This window comes from Varroa jacobsoni, unplaced genomic scaffold (assembly GCF_002532875.2).
Source record: "Varroa jacobsoni isolate VJ856 unplaced genomic scaffold, vjacob_1.0 scaffold_137, whole genome shotgun sequence".
NCBI classification, from domain to species: Eukaryota; Metazoa; Arthropoda; class Arachnida; order Mesostigmata; family Varroidae; genus Varroa; species Varroa jacobsoni.
The window spans coordinates 223,801-245,611 of NW_019213039.1; the positions used below are offsets into that span (position 1 = coordinate 223,801).

The 21,811-nt window shown below is 40.8% G+C and overlaps 1 protein-coding gene across 2 annotated transcripts; it reads left to right on the top strand.

Moving 5' to 3' along the window:
* Window positions 1–499: 499 nt before the first annotated feature.
* Window positions 500–21,232, top strand: LOC111268518 (HUWE1-associated protein modifying stress responses). 2 transcript variants are annotated; one of them, XM_022847555.2, is made up of 6 exons: window positions 500–2,204; window positions 2,734–3,305; window positions 11,634–11,773; window positions 12,381–12,520; window positions 13,033–13,181; window positions 13,571–21,232. In XM_022847555.2, exons 2-6 carry the CDS (start codon window positions 3,128–3,130, stop codon window positions 13,849–13,851), a joined length of 888 nt encoding a protein of 295 aa, XP_022703290.1. In that variant the 5' UTR covers window positions 500–2,204; window positions 2,734–3,127; the 3' UTR covers window positions 13,852–21,232. The 2 variants fall into 2 exon arrangements, with proteins under 2 accessions (XP_022703290.1, XP_022703298.1); XM_022847563.2 differs by having other exon boundaries at window positions 500–2,195.
* Window positions 21,233–21,811: the final 579 nt, after the last annotated feature.

The window sequence follows — 21,811 nt, forward strand, 5'->3', positions numbered from 1 at the left end:
CTTCTAGAACCTCTATTATCGTCTCAATCTCTTCTTGATTAGCCTGTTAAATAAGGCGAAGTGTTTTTATAGGTGACTCATGAAGTCGCCATTCGTCGAAACTGCCCTCACAATAATCGTCTCCTAATAGACGGAAAAATGTACATGCCACTCCGATACGTCGGTGCGGGCAACGTATGTGTGCAATTGATTTTGTTCATATAGTAAAACGCTTTTGCTGTGCTTCCTGATCAAGCAAGCAAATTCACAGATACAGCGTACTAATATATACCAACATATGGCAGAAGGTTCAGCCCAAACCTTGTGTGGCTATCATATCATTCGAAAAAATCCAGCTCGTCTTTCTCTATATCACGGAACTGGCAAAGTTTGGACCACTTTGTTCCCGTTGTGTATCTGTAGTAAGGACGTCGTCTGCTACACAAAGGGAGAGGGGTTAGTTTAGCTTTACTGTTTTCCCTCTGTATATCAGATGTCTGTCTGTCTGTCTATGCTTTGGGCCTTGTCTCGATGTGTTCATTCTCTCAGTAAAATATTTTGCGAGTGTGTCTGTAAAGCCGTATGTTAGCCTTTCTCTCGGCCTACCGTTCCGGTACTCTGCTGGCTGAGTACTTATGTGCGGATGTGTCGCCGTGTGCCATGATCATCCCTAAGAGCAGTCTATATTTGCTATATACTCTCGCTGCAATTGGTCCTTCCCTGTAGTGGTCGTGCTACTGCTGCTGCGAATCTGGCAGCAGCAGCATTAGTAGCAGCAGCTGCAGTGTGTGTATCTGGGTGTGTGTGTGTGTGTGTGTGTGTGCGTGTGTGTGTGTGGTGTTTCGACGAACGCGACCAGGAGCAGCTATTGCCGCTGTAGGGAACAGTAGTCGAACGAATTGAACTAGACGTGCGTAGTAATCAGCGGTTTTGTTAAGTTCTTTTTTGTTCCTTTACCCGCCCAGTGGATTGTACTATGGATCGCTGCTGTGCTCATCGAGTCTCTACTATTTGCTGTTTCTCGTAACTGAATGCTTCGGGTTGCGCTGGACAACAGTAACAGAAAACCCAGCAAAGCAGTGTACTACTAGTATCGATAAGAGTAGTCGCAGTAACTGTGGGATGATAGGGATGCTGTCCAGCTAAATTTTTTAACCCAGGTTGCTTCTTTTTCTTTTTTTAATTGTGTCGGTTTGACTTAGCCTGCGTCCTGTGCTGTCCGAGGAAACCTACAGTAGCCAGGAAACCTGGCTCAAGTCAACTCAACTCGCAACTGGCAGGCCCATTACCTCTATGAATACCTTATAACAACGGCAATAGGGAATTAGCTTCACAAGCATTTCAGTGGAAGGCCAATTGGTGTATATCTCGTCTGTCCCTCGTTCGTGTCGACACGGTGTCTGGTGCATGTGGCAGACATTATTATTACATTGGTTCATACGCGGGCTCACGGTAGCTGGAGCCACGAAAGGCAGGCAGGCAGGCAGGCAGGCAGCAGCGATCAAGGCGAGCCACCTAAGCATTTAGCAACAGCGGCCTCAAATGAGCACTACGCGTATTGTGGCTTGCGATATCGTGGGCTCAGCCAACACCATCATCAAGTGCGTTGCTAACAGCGTCAGCTCATAGAGCAAGTTCGTCATCTTGTCGCCAGCAGGCAACCTAAACAGGCAGGCAAACGAGCCTTATCCATCGTCTCCACGAACGGCCGTAGAAATACTAGCAGTCTGCGATATACATAGACGCACGGTTGCAGAACGAAAAAGTAGAGACCAACACTAAGAACGCTACGAGTAGCGACAACAGCACTCTTACAAAGAGAAAGAAGTTCGTTCCTTTTATCTATTCAGCCAGAAACTACCTACGTGAAACTAAAATCAGCTGTGCTTAGGTCACTTCGTCAATATAAAGTGTATACTGAAGGTGCCAGAGAGGGGAATACAGGAAGCACTGTGTTTGGTGTCCTCTGGTGTTATTGTTGTTCCTCATTTAATCAACGTCGTATACGCTCCAACTCGCCAGATGTTTGTCTGCGTGCGTAACGTTACCACAGTCTGATGATAGTGTGAGCACCCGAATGTTGATGACCTGTGGGCACTGCAGATTCATGTGTTTTGGAACCAACGAGCTACGATAACGATGACTTGGAGTAAATGAGCAAACCAGAAAAATTCTTTGCCTGAGTCTACCTCTGAGTAAAGCTCTTATGTACATAGGTCTGTCTGGTGGGTAGCACCCAAGGAAAGAGATACGACTTGAAAAGAAGTTACTGCTACGAGAAGGGAGTTGGTCCATTATCCGGTTCACTCCACTGTGTCGTCATTCTCTCATCACCTGTGTGTGGCTCTGTGTGTGTGTGTGTGCGTGCGTGTGTGTGTGTGCGCGTGTGTGTGCATATGTGTATGTGTATATGTGTATGCATGCATGTGTGTTAATATCAAAGCAAAGTTGTCTTCACGCCTGACGCCTGGTGTGTTTGTATGAGCGGGCCTCAATTAGCGGTGGAAGTGGTAGAAGTATTGGACTGTGGTGATCTTTTTTTTGGTGGTGATGGTCGCGTTTGTGGTGGCCTGTCCTGCCATTCTACACGGCATAGAGGAACATAATTGCGCTAAGGTGGCAGTAGTGTGCTTTTGTCCTCGTGGTAACCTACTGCATCTGTGTTAGTTCGATACGGCCAATTATCGTTGGCCATCGCATGTCCGTGCCCGTCTAAACAGCAGAGAGTTCTCTTCTCTATCCTTCTTCTCTCAGGGCATTCTTCTCCTCCAGGGCGTCTTCTATCCTCAACTCTCAAAGCGGAATCAGCAGCAGCGGGAGCAGCTAAAGTTAGTAACGGTACGACTTCAGTGGGGTACATTAACCACGTAAACGAGCTACGACGGCTGTGCTCATTGACCACGGATAGTGCTTCTTCAGTGTCATCAAAAGCGAAGTTGACAGTCGTGGTGGCAGCCGGCACCTCGTTGGCTCCCGACCCGCCCACCAGTTATAGGCAATAGTGTGTTTTCAAGATCAGCGACCTTAGCCACGACCATTGCAAGTAAGCCGTAGTCGAAGCCATCGTTGTTGCGGTCGTCTGAGTGTGCTGGCGTGTTCCTGTGTTCGTGTGTTTACGGGGGGTGGCCTTCCAACCGCCGATGCCAGCATGTCGGATGGTCAGTGTGACGAATGGTTAAGCCGATGGGAGCAAGAGTGCTCAGAGGTTGTCACCGAAGCAGAGGCATCGCTCGAGGCGCAAACGACTACCGAACGGGATGCGAACGCCCAGCGCCTGTTCCTGCTTTTCCAGACCTCGGCCACCTCAGTGGCTCAGCTGTACAAAGGCAAATATTTTACGTGCGATTTATAACAGTCACGGTATATTTATAACGTCTTAGTAAAACAGTAATAGCAACGTGTCCATAGTGGTTCAGTAGTAATGTCTCATGGCGAATTTTGGTAATACGTTTCAAAAGACGTGGGTTCAAATTGAGAGCAGACAAAATTTGTTTCGTAGTGGGAATGACCCGCAGTCAGAAGCAACATTTAACAGCAAAACTAGATGTAAAACTTAGTATATTCATAGTTTTAGTAATCTTATTATGGATGTGAAATTGTGATAGCAGTAAATAGTGTTCAAATTGCCTATCCGAGTGGCCCATCAAAGGGATGTTTTGCTGATTGTTGGCGGAGGCCAGCATGTTTATCTATGAATATTTGTGCGTGTCACGCGTTTGTAAAGCAAATAACAGGTCTCAGTGCCCTTTATCGTTACATTTGTGTCGCTATGGTGGTTTGACTCTACACAGTTTGCGGCTGTTGGCATCCGGACGCCACCAGAAAGCACATATCGTGTTTCGCTTGGCCATCCATCAAAATACTGCTTGCGCGAACTCCACTGTAATCCTTCCCATGCAGCTCAAACAGCTGAGGTCAAAATTTTCCAGTAAGAGTGGCACTAACACTTCTACACTGAAAATGAAAGTGAAACCGTTGTGAGAGCTTTGCACAAAGGGCAAGTCCATGTGCGATTATTGTAGATGTTATCTGTTTAAATGTGCATGGAACGTCTGCGGTATTTCACGCTTGTGTGTACGTTTCTGCAATGGCGGAAAGCCAGTTATGAAGTTATGTGTCCCTTGACCGCGAATTGTGTAGTTAGTAAGGATACACTAGAGTTTCTCTACGTTTCTTGGACTTTTTCTATTTGACGCTATTAAAAATCTCTTATTTCAAAGACATTAGCTAAACTAAAATGTTCTTATCATAGAAAGCAGCAAACTCTTGTGCATGCATAAGATTTGCATATATATATATATATATATATATATATATATATATCGAAAGCCTAGGTCTATACAAATTTAAAGAAATTCAAGCATGTCGTCCCAGATCTTTTTTTTTGCACTGGCACAGTTCCTTTCTTTATTTTAAGATAAGTACCGTTATTTTAATACTTACTCCCGAACCAAACACTGGAAATAAGCATTGCAGAAGTTTGTTTCTGAAATCCATTGAATTTTCGTTTGTCTCCCATAGATTTGGTGACTTTCTTGCGTGAATACGTTGTTTATATAGTTGCTATATAGGGCATATTTGGAGCAATCAGCTTGAACTATTCGTTGTTCAATTAGAAATACTGTGGAGTTCTTGTCGAGATACTTGTTGTCTATTTGTAGGTCGTTATCGTCTTCGTTGGCATTGTCGCTGCGGCCAGCGCACTATCGATTTGATTGTGCGAATCCGAATATGAGCAGGAATCGTAATATCGATTTTGATTCTGTCTGAGCTAGGAATAGTGATTGTATTGTAGTCGTTATACGTAAAGCAGTTGTTGTTTGTTCTGACCATGATTCTGGGTCTGTTGTTGTTGCGGTTGAGACAATCGACCTTGGCGGGAGGCTTTCCCGGCCTTCGTTTTTGTTTTACTAGCATCAGCCGTTCCGTTGCGACGCTGGGATCCGCTCGGAGACTGTCGATGGACAAATGAACGACTGATCGGGCGTCAAACGAACGACCAGCTAGCCAGCCAGTTGGCCAGTAGAAGGTACATCACTACCGAAATGGCTCATCATTCCGTAGAACTTGACAGTATGTGCTTGCTGCTACGTGTCGGCTCAATTTGGCTAAGCAATCACCTCACTGGGCTGTGCTCTGTTTAGCAGTGGTTCAGCCCTCATTCGCAAAGAAGTGATAACGCTTGCCAAATGCGCCAACAGAAACCGTTCCAGCAGTTTGAGTGGAAACAGCAACAGTACGCGCAGCAAGCAAAAGATCTAGATCCAGGGAAGTAGGCATCCAATGTGCTTGGAATCGAATATGTATATTTGTAATTACTAGTATATTTATTATATATACATGAGTGTATTTTAGAGCGCGTCCATATAGTGCACTGAAGTATTACACATATTGGTGTAATACTTGATTGACTGATGATGCCATCAGCCGAGAGAATTAATTGCAGCGCAACCTAGATAAGTGGGGGGCGCCTACTTAAGAATACTAAGGACGCGAAGTGCGAACCAGTCAGCGTGTGGGTTGCTGACATGCAGTATCTATATGAATGAAGAAAAACCCTGAGTACGTGTGACTAATTTTTTTTAACATTACCATATTGATACTGTAGCGTTTTTTCCCCGTGACAATGTGTAGCGTTGGAAATCGTCGACCTATATCGTGGCCTGTTTCGATTGCTTGTATATATATCTACATATATTATGAAATCCATGTAAGCTTTTCTCGATCCTACGGGGATACTACGCACTCTCGAAACGAACGGTAATAAACTCGAAAAGACTCGACGATTGTTGTAGACGAATTTCGCGGGCTTTAAAATTGAATAACTTTTGAACTAGTTGAGCTAGGTTGATAATTATTTTTCCTTTACATATCCGCTCTGGCAACTTTCGATCAGTCACAAACCTACTATGCGCGTTCTTATATGTAATGTCCTTATCGATGGTTTCTCGAAGGAAATCGATAGTAGAGTGCTTGCCCACTATTTAACCCCGTAATCACGTGAACTTAGATCAGGAGAATAAGGAAAATAAAGCCAACGTGGGATATTTCTCTGCTCAATTCAAGACGTAACTGAGATGTGCCAGCAAAGTCTGGTGTTGTCATCAGGTAATTAAGACTGCCTGTTTTCGATTGCCGTGCCAACCGCCCCTAAGTTTATTGATGATTCAAGATAGCAAGGTGTATTCATTGTTTTATTTTCGGCGAGTATCTTATAGTAGCAGATGCCCCTGATATTCATCGGAACTACTACCGTCACCTTTCGTCCGAACTTACTCGACACTGCCACTGAATTCGTATTTTCTCTAGCCAGACGCCATTCTCCCTGGCCCTTCTGCTGTTGGCAGTAAAGTTGAACTACGTTTCGCCTATTACAACGTATGCTCTAGGCAATTTTTTTTAATTAAACCTATTTTAAATTTTACGTGGAATACACCACACAGATTTCCAACTAGTTAGGAGTCAATTCACGGCAAACCTATTTTCAGTATTTATATGATAATTACATAGTGTTGGTCCACCGAGACTTTTAGCTTTACACTCTGAGTTCTGCTTTCGTGAGCAGCCTCCGTGATTGCGATAATGCGTTATTGTCTTTCTGGTTCCGATATCAAGTCACTTTCGCGCCGATCTTCAACACTCAGTCCTCGTTCTTGAAACGTTTACCTTGATCTTCGATAAATTCCCACAGTGCTATAGTCTTCAAAGAACAAAAACTTGGCCACTAAGCGTTCTTTTTAGAATTGATTTTCGAAAAACGAGTTTCTTTTATTCCAGGAGAAAGTAGTTCTTTTGAACTAATTTTTCCCGGGTAAATGTTACCGTTTTCACTTAGTTTTTAGAATACTGGATTATTTACCAACCAAATTTCGCCTGCTAGCGGCGAATTCTTGAAAAGTTCAATTGCCAAATTCGGTTGTAACAATAATCGTACTAAGTAAGAAGTGCAACATCTGTAAAATGAGCCTTGCCATCGATCATAGCTAACTTTACGCTGCTATCCCAGATAACATATCTTTAAAGAAGTGTTACTCTAATTATTTATATCAATTTATTCAAGTGGGTCCAATAATAATGTGGCTTAGATATCGACGATGCTCAAAAAATCAAAACTTAACAAAACTAGGTGGGTGGTATCTCTGTTGATAGTGAGTGATTACCCAACATCTATCTGGTAAAGCATAAACGCAGCTAGAGCACATGGGCAACTATTAAAGACACGAGAAGAGATTACGGCTTATTCAAGTAACGTGAAGAAACGAGTAATTTAGATCTTACGAGCAAACTTTTAATTGGTGTAAGTTGTGTATACGCCCAGCTCAACAATCGTTAAATGGTGGGGATTTATTTGCAGGTCTTCAGCGAAAGTAGGATAGAAAACTGGAGAGTCTTGTAAGAACGAGCTTTCGGAGGTGACGATGAATGTCACAAGCATAATATTTTACAGTAGTATGATCGTTACACGAAACAATTAAGTAGGCGAATGCGTGTAGATGTTTAACTTTTGTATTCAGTATTGGATTACAAGTGAGTAGTAGTTCAGAAGCTAAGGCTGTGCTTTTGGGCAGAATTACTTTTAAATTAATTTTACTATCGAATTCTGCGTATTTTGTTTTTACAAATACATCTGCATGACTGCAAACCTTGCCCCTTCTTTTAAAAATTTTAAAATCTTCTCTTATCGGGTAGTTCCAAAGCAACTTTGCCATAAGGACAGCCAGTTTTGCACGTTGTTGCCATTCAGCTTAGCTCGTAAAATTCAAACTGTTGTGGTACATGTTATTTCAGTTGACTTGGGACTGACGTAAATCGACCGATTTTCCATTTAGTTTCTTTACTTTTGCAAGCATTATTATTGTATAAGTTTATTGCAGTAGGTGTTGAGTAAAGCAATGGTGTTTTATTTCAGTGCGGCCTTGCTGATCAATTTAGATGAGCCTTTGAAGGTATCATTCATGCAATGCAGCCTCGCTGATATAAAAAAATTAGCAGATCAGCAATAGTTAATAATGAAGAACGTGAAAGCTGAGGAAAAGCAGATTTGAATATCTTCTTACGCTATATATATATAGGGATTAAAGCCCATATAGATCGAACGGCTGTGGGACTTAGGTTCACTAAAAGATCTCTGAAATACACTAAAATTTACCCCGTTTCACCATTTTAAAATGTCGAAGACAAACTGTACGTAAAGAAAGTTTACAGTAATGAAACAGTGGTAAGCGTGGTGCTGAACTAAAACGCGCTGTTTTGCATCCCCGTCAGCATGTTTTAATCGGTAATATGAAAAACCGAAATAGAAATATAAAAAAAAAAGTTTAAAAATCGGTAAAAAAACGCTAAGCATTGTTCATACTGCTATAATATTAAGTAATTTAGTTAATGAATACCACTTTTTTTTGCTAGGGAAGAATATTTGCGTCTTATTCATGTGACGCAAACATTTAGGGGCAATAGAGTCCAGTGAACTACGTGGTGGGATTGGAAAATCTTTTGCACGAGAGCTCATCTACTTTGTCTCTCAGATAAAGCGCAACAGCGATAAATTTTTTAAGTAGGCCATTGTCTGCTGGTGTTCGTGCTAAGTTTTTGTCGAAATACTTTCGCTAAAGGTCGAAAATAAAACTTACCGATTGATGCGCACTGCTAAAAGCAAGCATTGAATCATGAGTATATCAATTTTCCACCACACTGCGGGCGATAGCGTGTCATCAATCCCTTACAATGGGTCGCGTTCGTAGTCGTTAGTCTGAGCGTGGGTGCCAAGATTGCAAATACTTCTGGTACGCTAAGGTCTATGGTTTAACCGAAAAGTAAGCCGGAGCCTAACCTGTTTGGTAGGCAGATCATTTCTTCGATCGCGACGATCAAGCAAAGGTTGTTGAAAACAAATGCATCAGCACACTTGTTCGTTGTTGATGTAAATATTGCCGATCACTGCTCGTCAGGAATACGTTCAATCGTAGCCAACAGGTTCTATACTTACGAGCCAGTTTCTGAGGAGTAAGAAAGTATATATGACAAAGTACCAAGAATTTCATTTCAATTTTGTTTTTTTGTGCAGTATCGGTATTAGTGAATTTAGAACTTAATTGACCACACTCCAAACGTTCGCTGTCTATGTTCTCAGCTTGCAGTCGATATGAGCTGCTTTGCTATTAACAGTTGATTCCCGGATAGTTTGTTAGCCGTACACGGTCCAAGTATAAATTTAATTTCCTTTAGTACGTGTTTTGATTTTGACAACATGTCTTGGATTCGCTATATCTTTCCGATCGCTCCACGCTGCATCTAACGAAGCCGCCAATCTCTATTATGACTACAGATTTGCCTTTATATGGGTATACAGACTGGGAAATTTTCCAAGCACTTTCTGCCTTGAAGGTATGATCTGATATCGCGATATGAAATTTTTCATAATTAATGTTTCTTGAAACTGTGAGCAACTCTTGGGCGAAAAGTGGTTTACTTTTTCTCGGCGCTGCATGTCGCTAATTCGTGATGTAATGGCTTTAAGTGGTTATTGCAGAAGTTCAGCATGCCCTTGCGTCAACGCGGACGCATACATTACCGAGAACGTTTCCATGATTGATTTTCGCTTATGGTTTTTGCATTTCATCGATTGTTGGCTAAGAAGGGGATTAAATTGTACACACTATGTTGATGGTCTCTACAACTAAACTAGTTAAACCTTGTAACATTCCTTCTTATTAGCTGTCCTAGAATATCCTCATAGAGCGGCATCCAGTAGTATATATTTCCTGGGTAAAACACCTGTTAGTTTGTAAGGCATTATTTAGTGCTATTGGAAATATGCTTCGTGTTATTGATGAACTTTCTGAGATAGGCGTATGCAAGTATGTTGTACCAAAAATTTTGTAAATATGCGGACGTTTATGACTAAGTCTTTAGGTACCATTTGTTGACTTGGTTTCTTTCCCTGTAGGAAGGGCGGAAAAGCCATATCGATATATTTTTTGGCGATCGCATGTTATGCTCTAAAATATAAGCTAATAAGGCGAAAAATAAAAAAGTGTAGTTGTTGTGAAATACTTTGCGGGGAACAACACCACGAACAAAACACCGGAATCGCAGTTTTAAAGAGATGTAAGTTTTTGTACTGTTTTTGTCATGTACTAATATGAAAAAGATACATCTACTAGATAGAGGACTGTGGCTTTGAAGCGCTACCAACTATATTTCGCTTAGTCGCATATAATTCACGACAATGTAGAGCCCACTTTAGTCACTTCACATTCCTACACTAAAGATCGATGAGCATCATCTCGTAAAAATATCCTAATTATTGGCAGTCTATGTTGAATAAGGGTGTTTGTGTATAGAGAAAGAATGTGATATATTGGTAAAAAATGAAAAATAATAAGAACATAAAAAATTAATTTTCCTTGTAGATTTGCCCAAAGAACTGAAAACAGAGCTAGTCTCCACTGGACAGACGTTTTCACAACACATTTTCAGTATTATAGCTATATCTTCGCTATAGCTATATAGCTTTATATACAATTTGGCAAAAGGATCTTTCCGCTGCATTTCCTGTTTATCCATATTGCTCTTAATCGCTTAAGAAAAATTCAAATCCTACCTTTCTAAATACCCTCAATCCGATTATGTACTTCTACGATGTAGACAGGAATGGTCGACGTTGACATCCCTCTAGTAGTCAGGGTGTATTGAACTTTAGGGTAATCAATAGCGATGCTGCCTAGCGGCATTATTTGGGCTGTTCTCTTTATCATAAGTTACTTATGCGCTGTCATTAGTAAGGTAGCTGGCAAAACGCTTAGTGATTCGTGTCCCCACTTGTGTTTAGAAACAGCTTCGCCATTTGCCGGAAACAGCTTTAAAAGTCCAATTTGCTCGTCTGTCAATCTATTGGTTGAATTGTCGTTGCTCTCCAAGTGATGCTTGAAGTTCGGGGAAACGGGTAGCATTCAAGATGCGGTAATAAACCTCAGTCACTGACGAAGTAGGTAGATATTCGTTGAGGGAAGCAAGTCTTCTTTTCGCATTTCTTTGCAGGCTGATCCAGATCTTGCTTTGCGATAGTTTTCATGTATATTCCCTATAGCGCTCAGCGTAAATGTTCTTCTGAATATATATGCCAAGCTGCAATTTCTTTAATTTTTTTTATTTTTACTCGTTGTAGTTATTTCGGTTTATGGCCCCTAATAATTTATTTGTTGATTGAGACCCTTGCGATATGCCAAGATAGCACAGTTCCTCTGTTAAAACGAAGTATCCCACACGTTCGTTTTTGTTCTTTTTTGATCGCGGACGCGTTCAATTGGCTCTTTTGCAATGATCCTATAACTAAAAATGAGAATAAAGTTATAGTACATAAAAGTAAGAAACGTAGAGTATTAGTCGAATGAAGATTTTCACTATGAAGAAAATCGGAGCTCTACTAGTATTCGTCTGTGGAGTTCTTCAAGAGATTTCTACGCGCAGATATACGCGTTTTTAGTATTAGGCAAAAATGTAGTGGAGATAATTTTATCCTGTAGGTGCATTTAATATACAAGTGCATTTTTCACCTTGAAAGTATGTTCAAAAGTTGTGTCTCTACTTGGTTTATACTGTATTCAGAAATTCTTAGGAAAATGTGTTTTATGTTGTTGCGGTCTCTGTTATAGAATGTCAAAACGGCGTGCGACTGTGGACATCGTTCCAGAATGCTGCGTCAGCCGTTACCACCCTGTATAAAGAATGCGTCGAATTACAGAAACGGCAACAGGAGCTTTCGGTACAATTTGGAGTTCATCGCAGAAACAAGGTAATCATCAATATGGAGGATATCGACTAGCATGGAAACGGAATTTATTTCTGTCGCTGGTTCTTTATAGGTGTTGGTTAACATTTTGCCATATATTTTCAGGTTCCTTCACACTATGTGACTATGTATGAACTATATGTGACTCAAAACTTTGGAATCTTTCGTGTAGGAGTGCATATATTAATTGATTCTATTATTATTATTAATAAAACCGCAGAAATCGACTATAGTATTATCATTATTCATTTAATTATTGGACTGAACCGTCATTGTGAGTGTGTGTGTGGACGAGCACTGGTAGTACTTTTTTTTTTAGAAAAGCCTTAGAGCAAGGCTCTGTAACTTCAGATAGCTTGTCTTAAATAATAGTGATAATGATTCCCCGGGTATTTCGAGGCGCAGGCAGGTCGAGACTATAACCAACAATAATAATAATGATGGTTCTTAAATATGAGATGAAAATGGCGCTCGACTTTGCACTTTTATATGTACCTCATATTACTCTCAATTATAAGTTAAATTATTACTCCTCTTCTGTGTCCAATGAGCTGCCGGATTCTGTTGCTCTTCGTAACACATTCATGCTATTTGGTAATACCTCCTGCAGGATGTGCTTGCTTGGGCACATAAACGGAAGCGGAGTATTCGACGTGAAGATCTGATCAGCTTTCTTTCCGGCCGCAATCCTCGAATGTCGCCTCCTAGCCAAGGGTCGCGATCATCCGGACAATGGGGATCGCCTCGCAGGTTCGTGCTAGACCTGATATATGTATATGATACATATATAGCTGGAGCTGCTATCAGTACAATAATGTCAAAAAGCTGAAATTAATTAAATTTTTTTATAGAAAATAAGCGAAGCTAGTGAACTCCTACGTGCTCCATGGTCGAACACATACGATGCTAACTGTTAGGCTAGACACCGTAGTAGAAATGGATAGGTTTTTCATGAATTATGCAGCGAATATTTTTCCTAGTGGACGTATCGTTCTGTTTCGAAAGAATGTACGATCCGCCGCGGTGAGAGATCCACCCGAGCCGACGGCAATGCTGCGACTTGAGCGGAGGAATACCAGCAACATTCATCATTTCCTTAAGAAAACTAGGAAGGAAAAGAATGTTTAGAAGCAATACATTAAAAAATGTCTATTGTATTGGTGTGTACTCCTAGAAACTCTACTTCTTACCTGTTAGTGTCAGTACAACATTACCGTATGAATGATAATAACTCGCTGATTTGTGCTACGATGTTATTTAAGATTTGACGTTCAGCGAGGCTTAACGCGGCTCAGTCTAGGTGCTGGAGGTACCTCGGCCGAAAGTCCTGTAGCGGGCTTAACTGGAGCTGCATCGGGCCTAGTTGAGGACGACGATTTAGGAACGTTCCGACAGGCGTTAGCATTTTCGGGTGAGTAAGCAATTTACAAATCGCCTTCGCCCTATAACCCATTGCTGGTTGTTGTTTGAGCTTCTGTGCGTAGGTAAAACGTTATCCAGAGAAGAATTTATCGAATTCGTCAGAGGATTAGACTGATGGTGATGTATCGCTAGCATAATGTCAATATTAAGCTGTTGTAAAAAGATTTTCATTGTAAAACGCATTTCGAAGTTCGATCATATATATTATCTAAATGTCGCATAATTGAAGTTAAAAAAACTGTTTCAAGAGTTACGTTAGTTATTACCGTTAGGCTTTCCATCAGAAAGTCTAGTTGAACTGTTGCATTGTTCATCGACACGAAAATCTAACCGAATCCCATTGTTTTGTTTGCTGATTGCAAAATCTACAAATCAAAGCTATCACCGTTGGCGCTAGCTCCGGTGGACACCATTCGTCCCCACGAGTTTCGAAAACAGCCGAACTCAGCCATTTTATTACAGAGGAGTTCGCTCGACACGGTCGTAAGAGGCCTCTGCCCGTGGCCTCTCTTCACCACGCCAGCCATTCAATGCCTGCTACTGTGGTAACGAATTCCACGATGCAGTCCGATGACGTAATACACCACCGTTCGGGCGCCAGCATAGAAGATGATGTAATAATGGGCAGTCCGCAGCATAAGCGGTCAAAGTATCTCTAAAGCGTTCATGAAAATGTCGTCGGGCTATGTTGTCGTCGGCATCCGAACAAATCGGTGAACGGAACGACGAACGGCCAGAAAAGAGCTACATTGTCAACATATACGCGAAAACATGACACTATTATGATATATAATGGTGATGGAGAGGAAGAAAAGATAATCGGAACCAAAACGAGAATACGGTGAAAACAAGGACAACAAAAGGAAGGTCGCAGGCAAAACAAGACAACAAGCAAAAACTGCCAGGAACGCCTACCAACATAAATCGTCCCTTTATCCGTGCGTCTTATACATATATATGTACATGCATTCAGAAATAGTGCATCACAACATACGGGGCATCCGAGGATGCCGATTATGACGTTGGCACTATGTTATTTTTTTGACAACAGAACAAACCAACGTGCATATTTACTGATAAAAATAAGCTAAGGAAAAGTAAATATATAAGTATAATTCTAAGGAAAATGTATGGACTGTGAGCTGCGAACATGAAGACGAAAGCTCTCTGCCGTGCCGGTGTGCGATGAATGTTTGTTTTCTTGCTGGAGAAATAAGGACAAATAAGGCAACAACAATAACTACGTAATAGCGAAACTACAGCCTCTCACATCTGTAGGTCCTTGTGCCGTGTTTGAACAAAAAAACAAAAACGTAATGATGATAGCCATTATCTTCCATTACCCAACAGGCCACTCTTACCCCATGGTGATTCTGTGGGCCTCCGTCTCCGTGATTATGCTATATGTACATAAACGTGATTATTGCTCTGATTATGATTAGTATCAGTGTTATAAAAAAAAGTTTTGCTGCGCGATTGTATTTTGCTGCGTGTACATAAAAACAGACCCCAACACCCAATACCCAATTAGACCTTATGAACTGTGGGCGCGGTTGACGAAAGTGAACAGCGTAAAATCAGGAGCGCGGGATCGCTATGGTCGAATCGATAGTCTGACGTGGGCCAAAATAGAGGAAGCTTGAGCAGCTGATATAATTACTTGGTTAAGTTGTCCTGAGAGGAACGCCACGAGCGGTCATTCGTTGTCATCGATCGTTTCGTTCCGCCATGTTACGATTTTCTTAACCCCACACTCTGATTCGTATTAGTTAGCAAGTTAGCAGTCTGTGACAAACAAATGATTTTATGTCATGGGCATGAAAGAAACGAGCATGGAGTAAAACAGTGGAGATATGAAAATACAGGGCATTTGTTCATCCACTCAATGATTTGAGTTGGAGGTAAATTAAATTTGTTTGTATCCGCACTCTCACCTCTAACCTTTGACACTTTGAAAGCTTTTACTTGGTCTGACACCGGCTGTCTAATAAAGCGTTGTTGTGTTTTGTTTTCATAACCTCAGCTACCGTGGTATGACAGCTAGGGAGATGCAACGGGAAGGCGTAGCATATAAACGAATTCTGCCGCTTTCGCAGGGTAAAATAACAAGAGCTTTTATAGTTGATGGATTGCCATTGGCCCAAACACAAGATGTTCATCTGTCTATTGTGACACCATTTATAATTAATAACAACGTAGTACTAGAAAGAGCCAAGATGGTGATGATAAAAAAAAGCGCAATATCATATATGCATATACATTAGGTTAAACTGCTTTTCGGCATGATTTTTCTCTGCTACGCGTACTGCCAGGATGGACAGGACGACTGAGTGCAGACCGTACTTCGATGTAACGGGTGGGCAGGTGAGTCAATCAGGGTACGTTAATGTCGATGTACTTCATAACATAATCAAGGAGCACAGGCAGATTAAACAGGACGCAAAATTGCCTTGTGTAACTAATCCCAAACACGGCTATCCCCCGAAAGGGACTCTGATCGTCGCAAAAAAATCAACAACAGACAGATAATTCTGCTATGATTTGCCTCCCGCTATTCAACTCCGCCATTGTCCAAAACCAGTCTTTATCTTTCATCCGCAATTCACATTTGTGTCATCGAACATATTTGTTTCAGAGAACACAGGATAGCGGTTAAAATACCATTCATTCATAATTGATCATTGAAAAAAAGGCTGTACTTCTTTGTACTGAAAGAATGTATGCAGATGAACCGTGGAGCTCTAGCCCGCAGTCAGTCCCATCTAGGCGATGTGATGTTTACGACGGATTTGACACTTTTGTGTGGTTTTTGAAATGTTGAATTGACTTCTAAAAATGGTCGATCGAAACTGAGGTAGCATGAATTAAATTGAACTATGTCTGGAATAAAATCAAATAGGTGTAATAGTAAGGACGATCGCGATAGCTGTAGTATCCTAGATAGCGCTTCATTTTTGTATCAAAGGCCACGATCAAAGGCCGTTGAAAACGCACAGACACGAAGAGGTACGGTTTTTGTACGGGCCAAATTTAGCGAGCAGCAGTAGCAGAAGCCAGAAAAATAGAAGCCTTTGACTGTCAATTGTTTAAGTATGATAGCCTCCGGCTAGAAAATACTCAAATAAATATGCGAATTTGAAATTGTTTACCACAAACGGTGAACCCAGTCTTTCAATGCCAGTAAACCATCGATAAAAACGCTTGGAATGAAATAGGTTGTCCAAGCACCGGCCAACACGCGTGTTATCGAGTTAATTGCCTGCACAAAACGGTGGAAATTTTTGTCTTTCAGTCGATATCATCTCTGTCTCGAACAAAAAAAAAGCCTATTTATCAGATTTGCCCTTACGAGTGGATTGTTGCTGCTGCTGCTGCTGGCGGCTTAATTGAAGTTCGTATGAGATCCTCTCTTCGCTCAACGGGGTCAACGGGACAGACCGATTACGGTGGGAACACGAGATATGGAGACAACTTAGGCAGAGACGGTGAACCGACAAGTGAATGGAGAAGATGGAGTGAGTTTGTTTGAACAGACGGTGGCGGTGCATAGCGTTTCAATGACTAATTATTGAATACAATAACAATATACCAATAATAATAATAGCAATGGTAGCTGTATAGGACCGACCAGTAAATGGTCAACTGTGATCATTATGTGAAGTGGCGGCAGACAATAAGTGTAATGACGGTTATCATATGATGATGTTGATATAATAACCATAAAACGATATGGCGGATGCACTGTGAATACGCACAGACATCCGATCACGATGCTTTGGGCTTGCTCCTCATGGCTTCGAGCGATAAGCCTGGCAGAACTGAGCATCAAACGCGTACGTCATCGCACAATATGGAAAACGGTGCGATGGTAACGTAACTCTATCTTGGACGCAGTGCTAAGCTGTGATTCGGAGGTTGGTCTAAGATGGAGGACCAGCGTGATAGACTGATGGTGACGGAGGGGAACTGAGATAAAGCGGGTGATCATCAAGAAAATGGATTAGGAAAAAAGGCAGAAAAACACGTTACGAAGTAATCGATGATTCGATTTGGCTTCAGAACGTTCTCACAGTGGCATTTGCCTTCGGTCATTTAAGTAGTTTTGTTAATAATGTGCGTCATTTGAAAATGTGAGTATGGCAATGCGAACGATCGACCGACTGACTCTGGGATTGATAAGTTAAGATACAATACTGAGTTTTCGTTGCGCACGACGGGCAGTTAGAAGCAACCAGGGCTGGACGAATGTATACCAGTGTCGTACTATTACTAATTAGATTATGATAATGATCATGCTTATTATTACCGTTTTGAGCAAACACCGCTAGATCAGCGTTTGTTTTTATAATTTTTTTCGAATTTATGCCGTACTAATAGTAATGATATATCATTGTAATCAGTTATGTGCATTGGAAGGGAGCTTGCAGACAGTTTGATTTTGGGACAGAGGCCAACGCACGAATAATCGCGTCTCGGTTTGTTTCGCCAACCCCTTGATGAGCGGCAACGTTCCCATTCGTAATTAGCTGACTAGCTAATGGCCTCGTTTAGCAATCCTATCGTTTTCTTCACTGCAGAAACAAGTTATCGTTAAAACTAGCAAACGTCGGAGCTTTTTTCCGAATCCGCGTATATGATTAGCTGGCAAGTCTATACCCCATGTGTCGAGCCATAAATCGGGAATGTTACAGTTTTTGTTCAGCTAAATAAACGCTGATAGAGGAAGATGGCACAGTGAAGCTAGCGCCGCCATTACTTGAATTTTAATGGAAAAATACACTTCTTCACCATGATAAAACCATAGTTCCAGTAACCAGGAAAAAACTAAGCTAAAATAATAATGAGAAGAAAGCATACAGGCTTACTTATGGCTCATCTATGTATAATTTAAATAAGATTTGTATTGATCTCGTCATGAAGAGTAGTCGACACAACCATGGGACAATAGATTAATTATTCGACTAACTATAATTATAGCTAGACACAGCTTTCCTTTGTGTTTCTCGAAAGTTCATTACGCTCGAACTTCGTTTTACTTACCCCACGCACATTACCCGTTGTGTGTTCGATTACCATTTTTTAACAATCATCAAGGGTTAAGCTATAGTTGAGCTTGCTTAATTCGTTTTTTGCGTTAACGATCTATCGAGGGACTTTGTAGTGGTAGCAGCTGCTACTAAATCATTAGTTATGTCAGTCTATCTTGACACGAATTGTATTGATTATATAAAGCAGAAATTATTAGTTAGAATTGGGTTTGTTTCTGCGTCTTGCGACGGTATGCGTTAGGTAATACGTAGAACTGGAAATTCGTCCGTATTACGAACCTACAGTACCCCGTGGGAACCGTATGCCCCCATTTCATAATTTAGTGAGGGTGCATCTGAAGTAGCAATCGCAAAAATGTTCTTCTTATCACTGGCCTTGCTATGCTACGCTACGCTACTGCTTCTGGCTGAAGTAAGCCTAGTATATAGCAACGCAATGATCCGGACGAAAGGAACTATGCGTGAAACAATTTTTTGGAGCAATTATGTAACCCTGCATTGACTATTTGAGGTAGAGTTTCATTGTCGATTTTTAACAAAGCAGTCGCTGACGTAACGCTACTCGATGAGCAAAGCGTTTATAGACACGTTCCCAGAATATGTATTTGAAGTATTGTTAAAAACGGAAGACAGCAGTTCACGGTTACCGTAACAAATGGTTAGTTAACATTACCATGGATATTATCATCGGATATCGGCTACTGAGCAGATACATTCTATTAGAGTCTCAAGCTTTCAGAAACCTTCTTAGTGATACTTGGTTAAAGCTAGTACAAGGTGTCGAGTCATTTTTCTAAAAAATTCACTTATTTCAAAGAAGTACTTGGCATTGATCTATCCAAATATAGATCATTTTTCGTGCTAGACCAATGTACTCGCAATTCGTAATGTATTAATTTAAAGTTGTCCATTAGATCTGCTGATGATGCGTATCGTAATAAAGTCTAGCTTAGCAAAGTCGCTCTAAAGGACGAAACATAATGGCTGACACTATGTTCTCTGGGTCCACAGACTGTGTTATGCCTTACGTACGACTTGTGCTGCCGATCTCGATTGCATGCTTGTCACCACCTCCAATCACACCGTCTAAACGCTGAAATTGACCCGCATGGTATACGACTGAGATCCAATAAGAAAGCAAAATGAGGGAACGGTTAGCGACATATTAAATGGTATATAAGCAGTCGTTTATATATTTGTATATGAAGTAGTACAATGATGATGCTGACGTGCAGTGATGATATGAAGCTCTACATGAATGTCTATTTGTGGTAGTTGTACTCAAGTGAACACTTACATTCGAGCTGTAAGGACACGGATATTTCCGTTTCTGCGCTGTCGTTGGCGAGCAGAAGAAGCGTAGACATTACTCATCAAGAAGGCAAATGGTCATTAAGATGATTGCACTTTGTAGCAATACCCGTGGCCGCCGACAACATTAGCAGCAACAACGAACCAATACAACAATGACATTCGTAGCAACAATATAAATGCAATAATCAGTGGGGAGAAAGCATACGTGGAATGACTTTGTGCGTGTGCGGAAGGTAAATACAGAAAAAAAAAAAACAAGCAATGACAAGCAGAAAAAATTAGCTAAATAAATAATGGCGACAGGTTCGGTTCGTTCAAAAATACACGAGGCAATTAATAGTTCATCAAACGAGTTGAGGACGAAGACCGGAACTTTGCCATGGCAGCAACAACAGGAATAACCTGAATACGATGATGGTAATATTCAAACAGGAATAACACCAGCAACAAAATGTGACGAAGAGGATCGTGTAAATATAGTTACAAATGAAAATAAATATAGTTATAAATAAAAAAAAAAATAATAAAAACAACGTGCGAACTACACGAAACATAGGGGCGACCGCAAGAAGTGTAGCGGTAACGATGATCATAGTGGTAATATCCAACTCAACTGCTGTCGAAGATGGCTGTTCGGGCCGTGCGCAGGCTTAGACATTGCAGGTAAATATCTGATGTTTGAAGCTAAAATGACACAGTTGTACTCCTAGTTACAAGCAGCAATAGACAGTGTCAAAAAAATTGCCAGTTAAGCGTGTCTGGTACGAGTTGGTGAATAATCAAGCAATTATCTCATTATTTATGAGCACCTACTAGCACAGCATATTTTCGTTGTAGCTAAGAGCACTGTACCTTTTTTTCTTGCGGCTTGTTACAATGCTCTCATAACGCTAAAAGACGTGTTACTTCGTTCGTTACTAGAATTCGTTCCCCATAGCTAGCGAAAATGAGATTGTTAATGCTTTGCTTGATAATGGTCATCGACAGTGATCATTTGAATTGACTTCAACACTGTCCTCTGCACACTTAACTGCGTAGAGTAAGAGATATATCTTAGTCTACGCAGTTAAGTGTGCAGGTTACGAGTGAGGACAGTTATTATATATATATATATATAATATTGATTCCAGCAGCTACTATCATATGAGTGTAACGATAATGTGATTGCCCAAAAAGCAATGTCCCATTTTCGTCTAGAATGTTGTGCTTGCCATGAGTAGCCATCCTATCTCGAAGCAATTTTGAGGTACTTGTAGCAGATCTTAAAAAAACAACTCGAGCATTTATTAAAAATGCGCTTGCTTGGGTTAATCAGTTAATAATTATAACCTGAAAGTCCCGTAAAATTTATGAACGCAAGAGAGCTACGTTCGAAGTTAGCATCATCTATTGTGTCAAACACGTTTTCCCTTGACCAAAATTATACTTTGTGCAGATCTTGCTTTTCTACGTAACCATGAATTTCGATGTTTCAAGAAATTACAGTAAATAGTCGCAATCGTGATGTGGCACAACATCAAAAAGGACGGATGTCCTAGAAGCATTGATATATAAATCATTTGCCTTAAATCTCTCGCAGCCCGCGCTAGCCCGACGGCATCTATGCAAATGTAAATAATGATGATGATAATAATAATAATAATGATGGTAATAAACTGTTGTCTGCATTGATACAATATTCATGTCTATTTCTTGAATGTTATGTGTTTACGTCAAATATACGTAAGCAGACAGGGAGAAGGCACTGGCAGTTTTTTTCATACAGGACAAAAAGGGAAGACGCATGGATTGATCTTCGGGAACATAAATCACGTTGCCGCACATTGGAAGACCATAAACATGAAGTCATGCTAAAGTACATCAAATCCTATTTGAAGTTATTTCCTTTTTATGATAATACACATAAGTAACAACATGCTGTTCGACGTCCACGAAAGAGTCGACCTTAAAGATGTTTGTTTTTATTCTCGGGGATTAATTTCGATTTTGTTTCTATTGGAAGGTCTATTTAAATTCCGCGATAAATGTGCACGTGGTCGCTCCCATATATTTATCCGATTTTTTTTGCAAAACGTATCCCAGCATAGCTCAAAAGAACCTAGAGAAGTGCCATAAAGTTAACTTTCTAAACAAGACTTGTATTAATATATATACATACATACATATGATTTTTCTTCGAGAGAGTTCTGCCTTATTTCTTAAAGTCTTTGTAATCCCACTCTCTATCTTAGCATTTTTTCGCCTCCTGCCTATCCAC